The sequence below is a fragment of the Apodemus sylvaticus genome, chromosome 6 (assembly GCF_947179515.1).
Source record: "Apodemus sylvaticus chromosome 6, mApoSyl1.1, whole genome shotgun sequence".
NCBI lineage: Eukaryota > Metazoa > Chordata > Mammalia > Rodentia > Muridae > Apodemus > Apodemus sylvaticus.
The window spans coordinates 126,803,870-126,826,709 of NC_067477.1; the positions used below are offsets into that span (position 1 = coordinate 126,803,870).

At 39.7% G+C, this 22,840-nt stretch overlaps 1 protein-coding gene across 1 annotated transcript in view; it reads right to left on the minus strand.

Annotated features, from left to right (window-relative positions):
* Positions 1–22,840, minus strand: part of Prkd3 (protein kinase D3) — a 73,631-nt gene that overhangs the window by 3,817 nt on the left and 46,974 nt on the right. The window contains exons 9-17 of the mRNA XM_052186423.1: positions 21,830–21,953; positions 18,529–18,606; positions 17,009–17,285; positions 13,470–13,522; positions 10,664–10,736; positions 8,548–8,654; positions 4,187–4,348; positions 3,560–3,658; positions 1,485–1,752 (exon numbers count right to left, since the gene is read on the minus strand). Coding sequence (XP_052042383.1) covers positions 1,485–1,752; positions 3,560–3,658; positions 4,187–4,348; positions 8,548–8,654; positions 10,664–10,736; positions 13,470–13,522; positions 17,009–17,285; positions 18,529–18,606; positions 21,830–21,953 — 1,241 coding nt within the window. The remainder of the gene's footprint in view (positions 1–1,484; positions 1,753–3,559; positions 3,659–4,186; positions 4,349–8,547; positions 8,655–10,663; positions 10,737–13,469; positions 13,523–17,008; positions 17,286–18,528; positions 18,607–21,829; positions 21,954–22,840) is intronic.

Here is a 22,840-nt window from a genome sequence, read left to right on the forward strand (position 1 = left end):
TAATGAAAGCCTTGTCTCAATGTGCAGAGACATTCTTCACACCTTTATTCTGTCACCAGTGTTCAACTTCTGGTGAGTTTCAGAACTGTTTCATCGCACCTGCTGAGCCAGAATCTAGGACATGGCCAAGTGAATGACAGGAGAGGTGTATGGACCACACTGCCGTTAGAGTTCTGTAGCGGACCCAGCCTTTTTTGTTACAAAGTGAACCTGGCAGGCTGCTGGCTTTTCTGTTGTTCCCGACCCTCCTTCCAGTTCAGTGGAGTATTTATCAAACTGTCATCTGTCTCAGGACATATGGAAAGATAAAAAAAAAGACCTATTCATTTCAAGGGCTACTAAACTGAGTGGAGATATTCCTCAGTAGTACATTTACTACATAAGAGAACTGTTTACTGGGGCTGACATACTCCATCAGTAATTAAAGAGGACCAACTTATTCCTTTCCCTGACTTTTCTGTCCACCCCTTCCCCGAGAAAAGGTCTTGTACAGAGCTTTGAAACCTCCACAATACTGGGATTACTAGTGTATGCTGACAGCCCCGGCTCATTCTTGACATGTACAGAAGGAGGCATTACAAACTGAAAAGCCTTCAATAGTCATGAAGACTATAGCATGAAGCTTCCTGGTAAGAGATTGGAAGGACTGAAAAAAAAATGAACTGCAGATACAAAAGCTCATTCTAGGTATAATGTGCATAACTAAACGTGTCTATTCATGGAGTTTACAATGTTGTTCTGAAGATTGGAATAATCAGTTACCAAACATATCCTGAAGACAAAATGCTCAAGTGTTAGCATAAGATCTTTAAAGTCTGGAGGAGGGATAGGTCAGGAGGACACACAGGTCAGAAGGCAGGCTGTGAAGAATTGTCGATGCTTGTTGGAGGGGCTGTCGGCAGGAGGAAAGATGCAGACACAGAGAAGAGTTTAGGAGTGCACAAGTAGGTGTGTGTGAGAAGTAGGGGGTGAGGCCCAGAAGCCTCTTTAACTAGAGCAACATCAGAAACCTAGAGCAGCTGTGGCTAAAGGGAAGCCAAGTAGATAAAATAATTGTTTCCTGCAGATGGATCCAGGAGCAGTGACTGAATAATCAGATGAATGGGTAGCACAGGTAAAAAGACACTTGAGTAGTTTTCGGATGAGGCTCTTGGGGCCTGGCTTATTGCCACGACGCCTAAAAATTTTGAGGAAAAATAGAGACAAAACAGTTTAAAGTACTTGGCCTTGTGCAGTGGAACACACATTTAATCCTAGCACTTGAGAGTCAGTTGCAAACAGATCTCTGTGAGTTCAAGGCCATCCTGGTCTACATGGTGAGTTCTAGGTCTGCCAGGGCAACAAAGTGAGTCCCTACCTCAAAAAACAAATACAATAGAGCACCCAAAGACTGGCACTGACTCAGGGAGATGAGGACACAGGAGGATTGTGATCACCAAGATTTCAGACTAAAGGTGAGAACCTGAAACTTGATTCTCTTTTACCTTCACTGGAGATTTCTCGCCATGGATTTGGTGGGTACATAAATGCAGCATTTTGGATTTGGTCATTTATATCTTCATCTTCATTGAATGGGAATGTGCCACTGAGGCTCACATAAACGATGACTCCCACCGACCACATGTCTAGGGAACGGTTGTAGCCTTTGCTCCTGAGAACCTCCGGGGCTAAGTAGGCTGGAGTGCCTACCACTGACCTGCGGAATGACTTCTCACCAATGATGCGTGCAAACCCAAAGTCACACAGCTTCACCTGGAAATTGAACATGTGAAAACATATCACTGTATCAATACCTGTCCCTAGATATGCTCAGTGCACTTAACCAAAGGTGCTGACTATACACAAACAGCTATAGACAGGCAAACTGATGTGCCATTTCCCCAGAGGCAGACAGATACATCTGTGGCTCTGTGATACTACAGCAGCATGAAGAGCCATCCTCGCACTTATTTTAAGAATAATTTGTACTCTGTCATAAAAACTTCCAGAGTCATGGAATAGGGATTCAGTTTTGTTGTTCTGATGAAATGGATGGAGGATGCTGATCTTGAAAGGAACCCCTTGTGATGGCTATTCCTGGTTGTCAACTAGACTACATCAGGAATAAACTACAATCCAGAAATGGAGGGCACACCTGTGATCCAGACACAGGCTTCTGACCCGGATATCTTGAGGCATAGTGGCCATGAAAAGTTTAGCCCAGACAAGGTAGTACACGCCTTTAAACCCAAGAAATTGAGGTAAGCAGATACCTCAGTTCAAGGTCAGCCTGGGACAAAGCAAGTTCCAATCTAACGTGCTGTGGTACACACCTTTAATCTGGGCCATACTTCTGCTGGAGGCCTATGTAGGGACACTGGAACAAGGAAAACTCACTATTCTTGCCTGCTTGCACTTACTTGCCAGCACATCTGTTGGCAACCTACTTCTTCAACCACCTGAAACAACTAGCCTCATGAGACTGAGCAACTACTAGATTCTTGGACTTCCCACTCACAGCTGCCCCTTTTGGGTTAGTTGGACTACAGACTGTAAGTCATCATATGAAATTCTCTTAAGATATAGAGATATTCCATGTGACTCCAGAGAACCCTTACTAATACACCCCTTTACTATTTTCTGTAAAAATTGTGTTTCAGTTTTGAATCCTCAGTGTCTAGACATATAAAAATATTCATCTAGACATATAAAAGTATTCAAATGTTTTGCTTCATGAAAAATAATCTACAGTATTTTGGAACATCCTTCATTTTGCTTAATCTTAGAGTATCTGTTGGCAAGGATGTTAAGTACCAGCAGGTAAGTAAACAAGACTCATAGAAAATGATGAACAGTAGAGAACCTCTGAGCTATGCGTGCTTTCTATGCTGACAGACTACTACTACTACTCCAGTTGGGTTAGAGTTGAATAAGGTTACATATGAGCATGACCACAACCACTACCACCTGGAAGTATGATGGGCTTAGCAAAGCTTAGGACACTTACCGTGTTACATCAGTTTACATTATGTTTTGGTTATTAGTGATTGCAGCTATGCCCAATAGGCAAATGCCCAGTACTTTCCAGAGGCAATACTCTGATTGACAAAGTGACTTAGGAACTGTACACTGGGAGGAGAATTTGGTGTCTACACAGCCACAGTGCAAACAACTGCTGGAGAACAGAGTTGGAAGCATACTCAAATGCTGCTTGCTGTTTCTAGTATGTCACATGATACATGTCAAGAATAAAATTTACTGAGACATAATTGAATTTGGTGACTCCTCTATTCAGATATTTGAAGAGCTTAAATATGTGGTTTAAGTCTCATATATATAATTAGAAACTTCCTCCCCTGCCAAAGAAACCCCAAAGTTTGTTTCTTGAGACCTATTTAAGTCTGAAAAAGTGTTAATAAATACCAGCAATATAATAAGAAAGTCTGAATTTAAATGATTTAACTGGCAGCCAGAGACTACCATGGTATGTATGCAGAAGCTCTCTTTCCTATTAGGAGGAACTTTTGTAAATTTTGTTAATTCAAAAATGCTCCTTAATCAGGTTCTGAAAACGTCTCACCTGAGGAAATGGCTCTGCAGATGCAAGCAGCACATTTTCGGGCTTTAAATCACAGTGCACGATATTCTTAAAATGTAGATTCCGCAAGGCAACAAGTATCTGTTTGGGAAAAGGTTTCGAGGAGCAAATGAGAGCAAAGATGATGACAAACAGGTATGAAAAACACCCTGAAACCCTGACTTTACATACTAACCTATGACCTGTAGAGAAGATGACTAGCACAGAGGGTGGGGAATCAGCTGTCCTTGCAGAAGAGCAACTTCAGTCCCCAATACCCACGAGACAGCGCATAACTCCAGTTCCTCTGACCTCTTATGACCTCCACAGGCACCACACACATGTACATACATGGAGGCAAAACACTCATACACATAAAATAAAAAGAGAATTTAAAAGTGACCCTACTCCTGCAAAGGGCTTTTCAATGCCTAGAAAGTCAGCTAAACTCCAATGTGACTTCTTGAAATGTATAATAATTTCAAAATTCTACTATACTTAATCGAGATGTAGCTAAAAGTATTATTGCTTCACTTTTACCAAGGCTACCAATCCTTAGTTTTCCAATATATAAAAATGGGACCGTTTATTTCTCTTAGGTTTACTGGTTTCAAGGTAGAGTTAAGATACCTGTGTGACCATGAATTTAGTAATCCGTTCTGGAAGTCGACTCTTTTCACTGGACAGAATCATTTCCAACATATCTCCATGAAGCTTTTCCATCACTACGAAGACTCGTTCTGGGGTTTCAAACATACATTCCAGATTTACAATCCCAGGATGGTGCAGATTCTGAAGAAAAGTGGAAGGGTATTTAGATGATCAAATTCAGTAGAAAACCAGTCTTACTGTGAAACTACCTAAAAGACTACAATGATTATATGAAGATACAGAATGAAAAGAAAAACAGTTTACTCTCCGCCCTCCTCAGAGCTCCCTTTTGTATTAGACAGAGACCATTAACAGAAAGGCACAACTGGTCCAAACGCTGACCGTGGGGTACTCAACACCAACTGACACACCTACAACACAACCCTATACTGAGGCTCAGAACACTGTGGAAGAGCCAGGAGAGCAGAAGCCTGCTGTGAGAGAGCGTCTGTATGTGACAGGGAGCTGGACCCATGAAATTCAATGGTATGGTTGCCTAAACAAGAGCTGTAAAATGACACCACCAGGCAACATGCCAACATGGTTGGGGGGAGTCTCAGAAGGCCTACCCCTAAATGAAGAGGAGCAGGCAGTTAATGACTGCTGAGAGAGGGAGTCAGTCTGCTCCAGGGATGTCCCTGATAGCTGCAACCCCAAGCAGTGACACACACGAGCAATACTAAATGAAATCAGCAGACTGTAATCATGAATTTGCGTGTACATATACAATAATAATAATAAAAAAGTTTAGAAAGTAAACTAAAATCCTATAAAATAACAACTACAACAAGAATCACAGGTAGTTTTCCTAATTATGTGCTGGGAAATAGATTCACTGAAGGGAGAGACTATCTTCCATGTCTTCCATTATGTTTTCTTTGCAAGATGTTTTGTATTTTTTAGCTTAGGCTAAAACGTTACTTTTGCATACCTCCTTCTAAATACACACAACTGACCTCTGGACCCTGTGTGTGTGTGTGTGTGTGTGTGTGTGTGTGTGTGTGTGTGAGAGAGAGAGAGAGAGAGAGAGAGAGAGAGAGAGAGAGAGAGAGAGAGAGAGAGAATACATGTAGAATGGCAGCAGGAATGTAAACTATAATAAGGTTACCTTCAATCCATGTGAACAGCCTATCTGGAATGCTCACTGATTAAATCCTATAAAACTAATTTCAGTAAAGCAGGTATTATGTGGAATTTTTGTTTTACACAGTACTTGTGTTTCAAGTTCACACTACATTCTAACATAAAGCATGTTAAAGTTCATTAAACTATTTACACGTAAAGATTTTGATGAGTTCATACACTGTCAATGGATTATCAAAGTCACAATTTTGGATACACACAAACACACACACACAAACTCTCTCCCTCAAATACATAAGTTTTTATGAAAGCAGAGTGTACTGGCTAGTTTCGTGTGTCAACTTGACACAGGCTGGAGTTATCACAGAGAAAGGAGTTTCAGTTGGGGAAGTGCCTCCATGAGATCCAGTTGTGGGGCATTTTCTCAATTAGTGATCAAGTAGGGAGGGCCCCTTGTGGGTGGTACCACCTTTGGGCTGGTGCTCTTGGGTTCTATAAGAAAGCAGGCTGAGCAAGCCAGGGGAAGCAAGCCAGTAAGAAACATCCCTCCATGGCCTCTGCATCAGCTCCTGTTCCCTGACCTGCTTGAGTTCCAGTCCTGACTTCCTTTAGTGATAAACTGCAACGTGGAAGTGTAAGCTCAATAAATCCTTTCCTCCCCAACTTGCTTCTTGGTCATGATGTTTGTGCAGGAATAGAAACCCTGACTAAGGCACAGAGTATCTAGAGACAACCTAAAATACCTAATTGTACACTGATACAAACAAGCAGTATTCACTGTGTGCATTAACTGAAAAATCCCAAGTTAAATATTTACTCTAGGACTGTTTGTGATCAAAGCCAAAGAGAAATCAATACTTAAATGAAGATCTTTATGTATTAGTTGGACAGCAAGATTTATAAATTAAATATGAAAAACATCAACAAGACACTTATACAGAGCCTATGTGAATGATATTAATATTCTACCTAAACTTAACTTTGTTGGAAGCAGGTTTGATATGAGCCTGACTGACCAGGAATTCTTGATTATCATTTCTCTTAAAACATGAAGTAATTGTTACTTACTAGCAATAATAATGTAAGAATGTATCACTGACATTTGCTTAAACACTACTTTCCTTCAAAGAAGGGTAGTAGGCTATATTATTATCACACATACGCAGGTGAAGGTCTGAGAGTATTAACTATTACATGGGCATTTTTTAAATAGCATGCAAAAGCCACATAATCAACTGTTGCAGGATATTTGACCATACTATGAACTAAGAGATTGTGTTATTTACTAGAAACCTCTTTTTCTAGTTGCAGTGCAGCTCAGCCCTTAGCACACACCTTTAATCTCTGGCTGGAATACAGACAGGCCCTTAAGTACACACCTTTAATTCCAAACAATGAAGGTAAAGTTAGTTTATAGAAGGAAGCACCTATGTATGAAAGTGATGTCTATTTGAGTGGCAGACAAAGTGACGAATCAGAGAAAGATTTGACAGACTAGCATATGCCCAACTCTTACGAGAACAGAGAAGAGAGAGTGTACTTCAGAGAGAGCAGTGCAGAGAAAAAGGAAGGAAGGAGTTTTACTAGGAGAGTTGTACAGAGATAGGCTGAAGAGAGAACATGCTAGACATAGGTAAAGACAGAATTGAACCAGAGTATGAGAAGGAGTCAGAAGATCAGAACAGATTGTTAGAGTAAGTTGAGGCCAAACAGCAATTCAGAGAGGAGGGGGGAGGGGGTTAAGTGTCAGACTGAACAATTCTGCTTGGAGAGGAGTGTAAGCCAGAACAGTTGCGTTGAATCACTTAAGACAGAATTCAGAAAGAACTAGAAGTGGGTGAGCTTATTCAGCAACAAGTCTCAGAGGCTGAAAACATTCTAGACCTAGATAAGATTGAATGGAGGCTGGAAGCTTCCAGACTAGGTAGGAGTTGGTAGACAGAGGCAAGAAACCTCCAAGATAACAATCACATATAGGAGAATAAAAACATTTTACAATGAACTGATGGGTATTTGGAATATTATTATTTCTTACAACGTCCAGAAGATACAATAACTAAGATAAGTTTTTATCTTTTATACAACTCACAAAGAAGATAAAAATATTAGGTCAAAAGAAAAACCCAAGTACTTTATGTGATTTACATTCTGCTAACGGATTTTTAGACTATGCTTTAATAAGGTGGACATTCATGAAATTCTTAGACAAAAGGATAGAGCTGGAGAACATCATATTAAGTGAGGTAACCCAGTCTCAAAAGATCAATCATGGTATGCACTCACTGATAAGTGGATATTAGCCTAGAAAATTGGAATACCCAAAACATAATCCACACATCAAATGATGTCCAAGAAGAACGGAGGAGTGGCCCCTGATTATGGAAAGACTCAGTGTAGCAGTATAGGGCAATACCAGAACAGGGAAGTGGGAAGGAGTGGATGAGGGAACAGGGGGAGGGAAGAGAGGGCTTATGGGATTTTCGGGGAGTAGGAAGCTAGAAAAGGGGAAATCATTTGAAATGTAAATAAACAATATATCTAATTAAAAAAAAGTAGTTTTGAGAAGGTGCTTGTAGCGTTATATCCATATTGCCTTCTCATTTCTCTGAATCTAATAAAGGGAAATCATTATTTGTCATAAAAAAAATAAGGTGGGCATGGTGATGTGCATCTATAACTAAGCACCCAGGACAGTTAAAGCCAGGACCACCACAGCATGAGATTTATCTTGGGCTACATAGCAACCCTTGGCTTCAGCAAAACCAAAACAACAAAAATCCCAACTAAACAAAACTAAATACCACCAAACTTTTAATGAAGTAATGCAGTACAGAGACCTTGAATTAATAGAACAACATATTACTGCTAAAAGGCATACTTTGTTTTAACCAGTGTTTATTTTTAGAGTAACTAGCATATTTATATTATATCTGAAAATCTGATGAATAAAATAATGACATCATAAAAATACAGTAGAAGTAAGTATCTGTAAAGGAATTACAACTGAATTTCTCTTCATTGTTTTTAGAGATTTCACTCAGAAAAAAAGATCCTAATCAAGCTAGCATTAAAAATAAAACCATAGCAGGGCCCTTAAACTTTTACACATTATAATCTTAATATAAAAAAGACTTACTGTTTAGTATTCAAAAGATCCAAACAAACCCCCAAGCCTATCCTTGTCTGCATCATCTAAAATATTTATTCAAAGCCTCAAAGTCAAAGTTAACGCCCAGGTAAGCCTCTTTAAGTTTTACCTGTAAGATAGCCACTTCATTCCGGAGCTGACTTTCTTGCTTCGTGGGGAATCTCATCTTATCAATTACTTTAATAGCAACATCCCTGCCCGTCTTTCTATGTTTTCCTGTTAAAGAATAGAAAAGAATCAACTGGTAGCTCACATATAACAGAAAAGCTGCATTGAGAAGTTGTCCACAGATTGAAATTTTATGTATTTAATCTTGCATTTTTCTTTTGCTCATATTCTTTTCCACATTTTAAGAAATGTGATGCTTTCGTCTATAATACTGCCTGTAATCAAGGCAATTTCACGACCTGAAATGGCATAACACCTTCAGGCACCTGCTTGCTGAGAAGTAACAGATCATGGTAAATAAGTAACAGTTTTTAAATGCCCTGACCAAGCCTTCAGAGACTGTCAAGACAGAAATAATATACTAACGAATTTTATTCTAGGTTCACTAAGTCAGCAGAGTGATTATCTCAAACATCAGACCTTTAAATTCTAGGTTTAAAATAAGTATATAACAGTATCTCATTCATTAATTAGAATAAGTTAGTTACTTTGTATTTATTAAGTGGGTTCAAGAGGTGAAAATAGCAGGTACAGTTCTTAGCTCTATTCAACACGCGTGACCTATTCTCTACCAGTTTATTAACTTACAAATTACAACTGTTTCAAGGACCCAACCCTAAAATTCTGACTACTTTAAAAGACTAGACAAACAAGGCTTGTTTGGTAAGATGCTGCCAGTACTTCAGACCAATTACTCTTCCCTCACTGAGGTCTTCCAGATCTCACTAGTATAAAACCAACAAATCTGAAGCTGCAAACCACAGATGAGTGCACGTGTAAAACCTACACATTTCTGGCTGAGACGTAGTTCCAAGCAGATACTTGGAAAACAAAACAGACATCCGTAAGGCTACCCTCAAAGTTCCACAGGAAGATGAGAGAAACCCAGTGTTACAGGCACTCTGGCAGGAGGGGGCCCACCATATGGCAGGGGCACGGAGGAAGCACAATGCAGTTACTCAGCTGAGCAATAGGATGGTAAAACAACCACATTAGCGAGGTGGTTCTCAACCTGTGAGCACATCGCCTTTGGGGTGTGTGGAATGACCCTTTCATAGGGTCCATTTGCATATCAGATACTTACATTATGAATCATAACAACAAAATTACAGTTATAAAGTAGCAGCAAAAATAATTTTACAGCTGGGGGTCATCTAACAAGAGGAACTGTGTTAAGGAGTCATATTAGGAAGGTTGAAAACCACTGCAGAAGAGGTGGTCCTTCAGATGAGGCTGGAAACAAACACATGTTAATTAAACAAAGGATGGAGAAAGGTGCAGAGGTAAAACACAGAGGCATTCAGGCATGACCGGAAGAAACAAAAAATGAACTGTAATTAGAATGGAGGCTACCTAAGCAGAGACTGTAACTGCACACACTGTGAACAATGGACACGGACCACAGACAATGGGCTTCTGAATGTACTAATACTAACATGCGATGCTGATTTTCTGAAGGACTCACTCTGAGTGGTGTGAAAGAAGGGACTGAAGGAGGAAGCAAGGGACGCCAAGGGTTTCACATTCTATCCTGGATCACAGCTTATGGAGTTCTTTCATGGGCACGCTAGCTTTAATTAGTTCCAGTAAGCCTATGTGCAGTGCAATTCGGTTTACTACCTTCATTAAGCAGATACCAATATTTTTAGACACACAGATGCTAAATGGTTTTATCAGTATTCTTAACCTCAGAATAGAGTAAGAATTCAGTTCTTCAGACCTGAGAATATTCAAGTCAACAGAAGATGAATGTTGACTTGCACTGGAAACTAGTGGGGAACTTACTAGAGCAAATAGTGCACACGACCCAACACAAACATATGAGCTGCAAGAAGAGAGAAAGACAACTGTAGAAGTAATTTCCTGATTCTGTCACTCTTAGTTTTACTACTGAAAGAGAGAGAGACTTGGTTTTTGAGAAAAGGTCTTATTTGGGCGGATGTGAATCAGCTGTTAAGGAAAGGGCACTTAACAGAGCTGTGAGCTAAAAAGAATGACAGCGGTCTTCAAACTTCCCAAGTTAGAAAACATGCATATAACAGGCTGTAACTGCTTACCTCCATAAACAATGCCAAACTGGCCAGAACCAAGTACCTCGTCTGCAAAGATCTGGTAAACGCTGCTGATGTCCTAGAGAAAGCAAGCAGGCACAGTGTTCTTCCCGAGCACATCAATGTCACTGACTCAAACACTTAGTTTCAACTTCATGTTAGAGGCAAAAAGATGTATGAAGCACAAAATATTTCATGAAGAATAGGCATTCTGGATTTTAGAGAAAATTAGCCTGGTCTTACACTATGATTCACTATGCATATATAACTTATTCTCTAAGAAGACCCTTAGGAGCTGGGTGTGGTGACACATACCATTAATTCTAGCATTCACCCTAGGCATAGGCAGGCAAGTCTGTGAGTTCAAGGCCAGCCTGGTCTACACAGTAAAACCTGTACTAAAATAAAACCAAACCAACCAACCAAAAAAACCTTCAGGGGAAAAGATGCTTTGAGTTGAAAATAAATCTTATAATTAGTACTGACCAATAAAGAAGTTAACACAGTTTTACCAAAAAGGAAACGGCTATCTTTGACTTAAAACATAAAAACAAAACAAAACAACAACAAAATACTTAGGCTAGAGTGATAGCTCAGCTGGTAAAGTACTTGCTGTGCAAGGACCTTAGTTTGATTCTAGAAACTCGTTTTAGAAAGATGTGTGTGGTGGCTTCATGCTTTTAATTCCAATGTAGGCAGGTGAGATGCTGATCCTTGGAGGCTGACGGTCAACCAACCCACCTGGTCAGTGTGTATCAGTGCGCACATGCTGCATTCCCGCGCGCACGTGCACGCACGCATGCACTACACACAGGGTGGAAGGTGCTCAACAGAAACGATGTCTGAGTTTTCCCCGCTCCAAATACATGTGCTCACATCCAAAACGAAAACCTAGAGTCACACTGGGGTTGTACTAACTCTGACAGACTGGTAAGATGTGTGTGGAATTCTAATATAAATCACTCAATAGCCACTCCCCCTCCCCCCTTTTTGGTTAACATTTGCTGCTCTCAGAATATTCAAACACTAACTTGGAGTGTGTAGTAACCAGAATTGCATTATGGGCATGACTGGTGAAAAAATGAATGTAAGCCCATTTAACAGATCCAAAGCTTCAGCCTTGAAACAAAGACCAATGCATGCGTGTGTACACACCTTACATTGTAATGAAGACTTTAAAGGCTGTAAGAGTCATTTGTATATGCTTATCAACCTCAATCAAATTTTAAGTGACAAAACTTTGGTTCTAATCAAAGTAGACATAGGCCTTTCAAGATAAATAAGGCCAAAACTAAATCTTTTTTCTTCTTAGCCATGGATGCACGTATCTTTAGGAACCTGTGGGGACATTCAGACATTTTCTCTCATGTTCTTGGGATTCTCCTTATATTCCTTAATATGGAATTTACTTTAGCTATCACCAAGACATGAGACATAGAGGTCATATCTCTTGATGCTTGCTCGCTATTTCTAACTTTCTAGAAATTCAGTCTCTACTTCAATCTTAGCCCCAAACTTATGTTGGAAAACTATAATAGCTTCAAACTCCAGGTCAAAGATATACATATATATATATATATATGTATATATTTATCAGAAAACATTTAAAAATTTTCTAGCATATTTGTTTTTCAATCTGAGTCCAAAAGTGGCAAAGTATAGCCCTGGCCTTTCTGTACAGCTCTTGATCAGTGGTTAGGTTTTTAAAATGACTGGACAAATCAAAGTCATATTTGTGATATATAAGTATACTATGAGATTCAAATTTCAGTGGCCAAAAATTTATTACAACAGGCATACTCATTCCTGCTACAGTGGCAGAGTTGGGCAGGCGCTACCATGTAACTGTTTAATGTTTGGTCCTTTACAGCAAAGGCTGTCCCACTACTACAAAAGTTATGTGCTGAGTCACAGCTATCAAACTTCACCTACTCAGTCCGCTTCCTGTGTCCATCTATGATTCATCCTGCTCCTGTGTCTATATGACCTGTCTCCTAGCTACTCCGTCAAGGCTGTGTCAAACCCCCATTCATCCTGAGTGTAGCTTGGGTGCACCTCTCTTTAGGATGCTCTCTCTGTGGGTCAGGATGAAGCAGCCTCACCAAATACCAGATGTTAGCCTATTCTCATGTGAAAAAAATTCCTATTTTTATGATTAAAAAAACAACAAAAAACTACCCTAGCTCCTCCCCTAAAGTAGAATCACTTAGGGATAGCATCACTATGAAGTTTACTTTAGTATTGAGCTTAGCAACTGGTAAGTACTTGGGTGTGGGGGTGCGGAGGTCAACCTTGTGGAGGAAGAAGTGGGACGGAGAGTGAGGTACCACAGGCTCCTGCGACTCCTCAGAGTCCGGATCTGCCGTACACTGCATTAGATGTAAGATGGCTCCTGGAACACCAGTGAGACAGCGAAAAGCAATGGTGGCTACTTCTCTGTCTTCATAGAAGTCCTAACAGGTGATGATGCTCCCCCTATTCGAGTTACCTCATCAGGCAGGGTTTTCATTGGAGCACGGTGACAGTGTGGTGAGATATGATTGCCCGAGGATTTAGGGGCGTGGGATTGGCTCAGACCCTGCATATAAGCTTATATGTGCTGCTCAATAAACTCAGATCTGCACCCTGTTGCTGCTCTCCAGAGTCTGATTCCCGGGGTTCGGGATTGTCATGTGACTCCATCACCTCTCATCGCTGTCCTTGGCCCTGTTCCCACACTTGGGGACATAGACTTAATCCTGGTAAGATTTTCACATTAATTCCCTTATTTTAATTATTCAGTCTACACATATGGGATATAATTATTACTTACTACATTCTCCTGAATCTGACAGTTAGATACGGAGATACTGGTAGCCAGATCTTCTGTAAAATATAAGAATGAAATATAAGAAAAACACAAAATGGTTAGTATATGACTTAATATTATTTAATGAAGATCCATAGCTTATCAAACTTCAAAATACATCAATATATATATGTATTAAAAATGTTACATATGAATCTAATCCATCAATGAGAAACTGAGTAAATAAAATATGACACATCCACACAAACAATACTATAGATATTTAATAAATAGCACAGATCTGTGACATGATGTCCTACTAAATTAGGGCTCAGTGTTAGAGCATCTGCCCATTATGTGTGAAATGTGAGGCCCTGGATTCAATTACCAGCACTGCCAGGAGCAAAAGAGAAAAAACAAAAACAAGTTGTAGTGGAGCAGTGTTTGAATTAAAGCTAAAAATGCTACTTCTGGTGAGTGAGTGATGCAGACTGGGGAGTGAGGAGCATGATATTTACATCTCTATATTGCTTATACTGTTTTAAAACACAAAGAAGCACATATCAGGACAGATGGCTCAGTGGTTAAGAATACTGGCCATTCTTTCAGAGGACCTGGTTTGAGTTCTAGCATCTACTGGGTGGTTCACAACCATCTGCAATTCTAGTCTCAAGGGATCCAATGTCCTTTTCTGGCCTCTGGGGGCATCATTCACATATGTGGTACACAGGCATATATGGAGGCAAAACACCCACGCATATTAAAAAATATAATTCATTAATTTCATTAAAGAGTTCAAATTAGGTAAATCTACATCATGGTACTGAAATATGCCTTTTATGTATTAGTGTAGGTAAAAGAAATTTATAAAAAAAGAGCCCAGAGTATATGACCTTATATTTTGTAAAAGAAAAAATAAAACAACATAGCAGTTAGTATGGACTCCCATTCTCCCATGTTCCTCCCCAATTAAGACATTTATAGCAAACTGCTGACAACAGTTTCTTGAGGGCAGAGCCAGGACAGAGATGGGATGGACCCTTCCTGTAACCTGAGGACTGCCTCAAGTCAGATGACATATTCCTACAAAGTTTTGATGAATTACTGTGGTAACCAAAGGAAGTAGTAAGAAAAGGGAAACATGAAGACAAGCAAAAGAACAGCTATTAAAGACCAAACACCATTAAGACAACCCAGAGAAACAGAACCTGTCATTCCCTTCATAACTACACACATTAAAACACAAGACAGCACTAATATAAGCACATTCTTCATTATAAATAAGCAACACAGACCAGGGAACAGCTTGGTGTACAAAAGCAATGGATCTAAGTTGAATCCCCAGTACCTATTTTAAAAGGTCAAGTAAGGCCTTATGCAGCTTTGTACGGTGCAGAGAGAGGACTATGAGAGCTTGCTGGGGAGTCAGCCCAGCCAAAGGCTATAGTCCATTTCAGTGCTCTCAAGGGAACGAGCAGAGGATGACAGAAAGGACCTGACACTCTACACACACACACACACACACACACACACACACACACACACACACACACACACACACACGAGAAACTCTATTTAAAAATATTAAATCAATTCAAAACTATTTTACATCATCCAAATCTTCTAATTTTTAGGGAATAGTCTCACTATGTAACCCAGGCTGGCCTAGACCTCCCTGTGAAGGCCATGTTGGCCTCAAGCTCACAGACATCACCTTCTCTCTACCCAGAATGCTGCAATTAAAGGAGCACACCAGCATACCCTGTAAGTAATTTAAAATTTTAAGACTGATCAAAGAAAGGCACATGAGTAAAATTACTGAGCCTGCCAATGCCTTTCTAATGGTTTGCTTCCTAGTTTCATTATTTTCTTCTCTCTCAATGGCCTCCTCTATCTGGATCCATCCAGTTCTAATTTCTCTCGGTTTCAGACAAAGCAGGAGTATCGGTTAAGTCTCGGGCAAGCTGCCAAGTGTGCTGTGCTGTGTATTTATTATTCCTCCCACTTTGGATGCGGAACACCGGAGTCCAAGACGACACAGCAAAGTGGGCGAGGGAACGTGTGTATCCTCCCTCATCTTCCGACTCTAGGACTCCGCCTTAGAGACTTTAAGAAGCCTTCAGAAGTTAAGAATAAAATGTGCGTGCATGTCTCCAATATTCCTGGGGAAAGGGTCTTAGTTTTGATGAACTGTTAGTTCTGTCTAAACTCCCCAGAACATAAACACTGTTAACCATCATCCACCCCGCCTTCCTCGGGACTACATACATGATCACAGCCTTCACGCTCTTGATTATACCGTCTCCCCAACGAAGGCAGTGCCTCTGCTACCGCTGTATTTACCTCTGCCTGTCCTACCCTGACTGCAGACCAAATTCCAAACCAAGCTTTCTATGAAGCCTCTGCTCTTGTTTCCCGCACCTCAGTTTCTACAGTAAAGTGTTCCTTATTTTGTGCCTGTACTGCATTTGCTGCTGCCTAACATTCAAATATTCATCTTCCCCTACATAACTTTAATTATTTCTCTTTTGAATTTTAGTTTTAGGCCTAACAAAATGCATGAAACACTTGAATAAAATAATACAGGTAAACTGAGATAAACTGTAGTTGGACAGTGGCTGATACGTATTTCAATATAAATATATTTGTCTAATGATGGTGTTTCTCTGTAATTCTCTATAAACATAATTCCAATAAGGTAGAAGTTGTATTAGACTCTAATATTTCTTTACTATTAAATAAATATTCACTCAATTTGGGTTTAAAGTTTAATATATGATATTATTATATATTATTAATAATAATATTCTTTAATACTGTCTTTCTCTCCACCCCCTACCCCATTTTTCCTGAGACAGGATCTCACTATGGCCCTGGCCAACACTCACCATACAGAGTAGGCTGACCTCTAACTCATAGATCTACCTGGCTCTGCCTCTTCAGTGCTGAGATTCTAGGCTTGTACCACTGTGGCCACTTCAGGTTTTTTTTTAATTTCTGTCTTGATTCATTTAAAAGTAACGTCATTCTGACCTAACATATTTTATGAGTGTAATGTAAACATAATACTTTATGTCAGCACAAACAAACAAATAAACAACTACAACAACCCAAAAAACCCAAAAGCAATTCATAGACACTAAGACACTAAGCACTGTAGCACTATTCTTTGTCTTACAGGCTGGCTCCACTCAACACACTAACAATTCTACAGTAGCTACTATCATAGAGCAGCAAAAAAAGTACCCATTTCAGATCTGACAGTAGGCTGGTAGATGCAGAGTTTAAATATAAGGAGATGAGGGTAGCTGTGAATATATATTGGAGACAGCGGGGGGCGGGGGGGGGGGCGGGGAGGGGCCGCGGCGCGCGCGCGCGCGCACACACACACACAAATGATATTCAGCATAACTTTATAAAGGAATTAACTAATGGTATTGGCTATTAAAGACAAAACTTAAGCACTAAAAATGCAAAATGGAAAGAATAAAAAAAGCACAGGCACACAAATGTATCTACAAATGCTTAAAATAAAGCGAAGCCACCAAGGTGCTTCCACTTACTGTGGTCTTTCCCTTGGCCTGGAGAAGTGCACACACTTGCTTGAGGAGTGACAGGCATGAGGGCTTGGCGAATTGCTTTTTCCCAGCTCTGTGCTACATCAAGTCCCACTCCAGTGGCAGCGAGAACAGGGTTCTGAGAGCTGCTCCCATTGTTCTCACCAACAAAGTAGACCACGGTATCAGTGATGATTTCAAAACAGTGTGGGTTACTGCCTTGTGAAATGCTGGTGAAATCTTGTGGCGAAGATACGCGGAGAATTTCTGAAAGTGGAATTTCCTGTAGTAAAAAAGTTGAACATTGAAAAACTATGAATACACATTTATTTTTATTTTTTAAATATACTAGAAGCAAAGATAAGCATTTTTATGAAAGCCACTAAGACCAACACACTATACAGCATATGGATTAGGCAACCAAGTATTATGGTATGTCTGTCTTAAATGATTTCATTGGTCAGTAATGCTAGAGGCAGATCACGGAGTATTGGACTCAGAGCATGGGAGATGTATCAAGTGCTTACAAGTATGTGGACCTGTCAGATCCCCAGAGCTGGAGGGTAGCAGGCAGGGACAGATGGATCTCAGAGCGCTCACTGGACAGACAGTCTATTCAGAACAGTGAACTCTAGGCTTATTCTAGAAATTAAGTGGAGGGGTTAGAGTGAAGCTCAGTGGTTAAGAGTACTTTCTACTTTTGCAGAGGACTTGGATACATTTCCCAGCATCCAAGTGGCAGCTCACAACTACCTGCAATCCTAATTCCAGGAGACGCAATACCCAATTCTTACAACTATGGGCACCAGACATACAAATATATTCAGGCAAAATACTCATACACACACACACACACCTACACAATGAAATGCTATAGCAGATCTTTATGATGCTGGCAGAAAAGCATTTAGGAGGATAGTTTGCTTCTACATCAACACCCATAGACTGTCAGTACCGCTCGATAGCTGTATCTCCAGTGACCACGCTTCTGGAAGCAAGACTCAAGCTAAGCAAGCACAGAGAATGGCTGGAGGCTAGAGAGATGACTCGGCAGTTAAAAGCACTGGCTGCTCTTCCAAAGGACCTGGGCCCAATTCCCAACACCCATATGGCAGCTCACAACTGTCTGTAATTCCAATTCCAGGGGATCTGATACCCTCACACAGACATGAATGCAGGCTGGACACCAACATGCATAAAATAAAAATAAATAGAGTTGCTTAGGCATTCCTCTAGTTTACATTGGCTTAAATTACTAATTATTTAATATTTAGTCCAAGTAATAGCCCCAAACCAGACAACTGATTCATTTTTTGGTGTGTATGGTGTGTGTGTGTGTGTGTGTGTGTGTGTGTATGTGTGTGTGTAATGAAAGTGGAGGGCACTTGGACCTAACGCTGACCTCTATAAACTTTACTGGGCAGTCATAAATACATTCACATAAAAATGAAGTTAACCATATAAAACTTTACTGAAACCAGAAAACACAGTATATTTTAACATTTTATAAAATGCAAAATCCTTACCTTATAATATTTTGATCCAGATTCATTTTGAAACAATGTTAGACATTTACTGTCAAGTCTCCAATAATGTCTCTTTCTCTATTCAAAACAGAAGTCAGAAAATGTGGTTCAAATATGATTCCTTCCAAAGTACTTGCACTTTTTTCTTACTATCCATTCTTCTATTTTGAGTAGTTTACATAATGAGGTTTAAAATTTTCAAAATATCAAAAGGAAATTTTTTGAAATGCATCACTCCCATAGTGACTGACATCTCATTTCTTACAGTTACCCAAGTGAAGGTTTTAGGAGGGGTCCTTTCACACAAACTTACGCATGCACACAGAAATATCTGAACATCATTGATTCACATGCATAGATTTATGTAATTTACTTTTATGCTAAATTTCTGGATGTTGTCAACCCCAAGTACGGACAGGGAAGGGGTTCTCAGGCTCCAACTGTCTCTGTCCATCCAGTTTCTGGCACCTCCAGGTAAGGGCTTTCTGGATGCAGAGCCCCAGATCCACACTTCCACAGCTCCCCTAGCTCCAGATGATAGGCCTGCGCTGCACTAGAGCTAGATCAGAGGGGTTTTTGTTGTGGACAGCAGTCCATAGACAGCCACATAATTGGTCAATGTGCTTAGAATAAAAGACTCAGTGCTCAGTCCTAAATCAGACCCTGATATTTATCCCATCACCACCAGGGCTCAGGCAACATCACACAGGAGGCAGAAAGAGCCAGGTGAGGAGGCTCTGAAATGCCATCTTCAGGTAACTAGCTCATATACTCATAAGTAGCTGTGGTTACCTGCTGGATCTATAATCAAGTACCTGTGGATCTATACATGATCAAGCCAGAGAAAATCCTGGCATGGGTGGAGTAGATGTTGTTTGGGTCTCACCCCTTAATGAGGAGTCCTAACTGGATAATTGCTGTGGGGAGGGCGAATCATTGCTCTCTGGTAGGGTTTCATCCTCCACTGGGTGGCCAAATACCCAGGTATTTATCTGTAGTACTCACTAACTTAGTGGCTATCACACACACACATAGAAGACATGACGTTGGAAGGGTGATGTGTTGGGGGATCACAGAGAAAAATGGAGTTCAGGTGGTATTTCACTGTATACATATATAATTCTCAAAGATATAGAACAAAATTAAAAAGATATAAAATGACTGTTTTGGCAGTGTTAAATAAGACTTGGCCTAATTTATAGTCTTATCCACTGGGGTGACACAGTCATAGGGGTAACTACTTAGACAAGTGGTTGTCAATCTTTCTAATACTGTGACTCTTTTACTATAATTCCTCAAGCTGTGGTGACCCCCAATCACAAAATTTAGCTGGTACTTTATAAGTACTGCTATGAATCATAATGTAAATATCTGTTTTCTGAAGTTCTTAGGCGACCCCTGTGAAAGGGTCATTTGATCCCCAGAAGGTGACCTGTAGGTTAAGAACCACTGACTTAGACCCTTGCTAAACGTTTTGATCTCTGATGTAGCAAAAACCAAACAAACAATCTGTTATATCAGTGCAAGTTGAAGTTTATATTTTTTATTATAAATAAAACCACACTTTATGTATAAGAGTAATTTTATTTCCTTTTTCTGTGATCTCTTTTCATATTAATTTGCTTTTTTATTGTGCTATGATCTTTTTATTACTGATTTGTTGACTTTTTCACAAATTCTTGATTAGTTGTTATTTAAAGCATAAGTTGAAATACTTTTTCCAGTGTGTCATTTGTCTTGTTTTTGGGTTTGCCAAACCCAGAATTTCTTCCCTGAGACTGGCTCATGGCTCTCCCCCTCCAGCAGAGTCTTTATAGAGGAACTGTTTTAATGTTTCTTCCACTGGTTTAACTTGAAACCATTTAAATCTTTTGATTCATTTAATTTTGTTACATGTGAAGTGTGATTTACATTATAGTCATTTCCCCCCCAAATGTCTAATTGGTAAACCTAATAGTATTTATTGAGTTATTCATCATAAGACATACCACTAAACTCTCAGATGTGTGTTTATTTCTTTTATGTTCTTGTTGAAAGGACATGGATTATAAACAAATGGAAAAATATACAGATGTAATCTGTATTGCTGTCATCATGTAAAGCTTTACTGAAACCAGTTAAATATACTAAACACTTTATATGTTTTAAAATATTTTTATTCCTTGAGTATTTTATAGATGTATACAATGTATTTTGATAATTTTATCCCCATTCTTCCCCCTAATTCTGCCCAGATCTCACACTAACCCCTAAATTTTGTGTCTCTCTTTAAAGAATAACCAGGGTCCAATCGGTGCCACCCATAAATCCTTGGGTATGGGGCCATCTGAGCATGGTTGACCTAGTAGGAGTCTTATCCTTAAAGATCAACTTTCCCTCCTCCAGAAGCCCTCAGCTAGAAACAGGAGCTTCTGAGCCCCTCCCACTGTCATGGTAACTGTCCGCTGAGTTCACAAGCACCGCAGTCTTGTCATATCCAGAAGACAGTTTTCAGTGTGTTCCTCCCCAACTCTGCCTCTTACAGTCTTTCTGCCCCTCTTTTGTAATGGTCCCTGAGCCTTGCAGAAAGAGGAGGTAAAATATGGTGGTGCTGTCTCATTTGGGGCTGAGCATTCCATGGGAGCTACTCTCTGTGCTTTGACTAGATTTGAGTTTTTCCTCTGTCAACTGTCGTCCTCTGCACAAAGGAACTTTTCCGAGGAGATCTAAATACTGCCACAGTCTAACTTCACATTATTCTAGAAAGGCTTACTAAAAAAATATTCAGCAAATTTTAATGGCTACTAATTTACTGACTGCTACTATATGCCAAATACTGCCCTAACTATGTAGATTTACAGACAAAGAAACTGAGGCATAAAGAGAAGTTAGTAACTGTACCATGCCTACAGTTTTGCTAATAGACTTATGACAGGCTAGCTCTGAAGCCAGTGTTCTCAGCTGCACTACTCTGCTGAGGCTTCCTCTGCTGTCCTACCGTAACTTGACCATGGCTCCTCTTTGCTACACTGACCCACGAGAACAGGTATATTTACACTTTATCACATTAAGCCAATGGTTTCCTACCTTACAAAGGATGGCTATTCACACACAATTTTAATTCTTTCCATCTTTAGCATAATCATAGTTTGAGTCATTAGTCTGATGTTCCTTTTGTATCTTGACTATCATTCTAGCACAGTTTTTACACATTGCTGTAGTGGATATAATGTCAGTACATATTTCATTTTTAACTTTCAAAGTGCATACAGTAGATCCATCACCCAGCTCCCTAGCACAGTCACACACATGTGGTACTGACCAGGTTGTCCCTGCTGGTGTAATGGACCATCCACCCTTCCTTCACCACTGTGCTGCTCTTCCTCTTTGTGTGCTTGATGGACTGTACCACCCTCATCAGTGGAATATTATTGCTTGTGGATGGACTAGAAAATATTTAAAATTTATGATCAATATTTTCAATATCTAGTTTAAAAAAAATCACACCTCACCAAGTTTTTAAAACATAACTGAGCTAATATTTTTCAAAGCATTATAAGAAGACCATGACTTAAAAAGAAAATAAATTAGCTCTGTTATACTGATACAAAGTGAACTTATCAAACTACTATAATACTGTAACTAATCATGTTTGTCAGGATCTTTCTGGAAGGACATGGCCACACAAGAGAGGATGGGAAAGGGGCGGGAAGATGATGGGTGGAGCAGAAGGAATCCTCCAGCCTGAAGATTTGGAGCCTGGGAGGTCATTTGGGTTTGCTGTTGAGGAATTTTCTTGCCCTAGGCAGAAAAATAAATTCATAAAACATGTTTATTCAACTGCACATGGCTTAAATTTCAAAATCAGTCGATTTTATTAGAGAAAAATACTGTTAAGGGAAATTACTTATAGGTATTAGGAAAATTAAACAGTGTAATAAATAAAATCAGGTTATAAACGCTGGAGAAAACATGCAGGTATATTGTATGCAGGCATCTCAGGAATGTATCCTTCTCTGCTGGATTACCACCTGGTAACCTGTATGTGTGAAGAAACAGGCTGCTTCAATTAATGGTTTAATATAGGCACCTTTAAGTAGTTGCTCCACAGTGAGATATTTTATCCAGACTTTAAACAAAGTCCTTTTCTTTTTAAGAAAATAAAGATTCTCTTGCTTTCTATCTTGAATTGATAGCAAAGTTAATAGAATTTATTTCAGAAATACTGTGGTGCATGCAATAATTAACCGTGATTTAATCAGATTTTAAATTACATTTAAAATTACACTGAAAGAAAGGCCACCTTTCCTAAATGGAGATCATGACCTGCCTT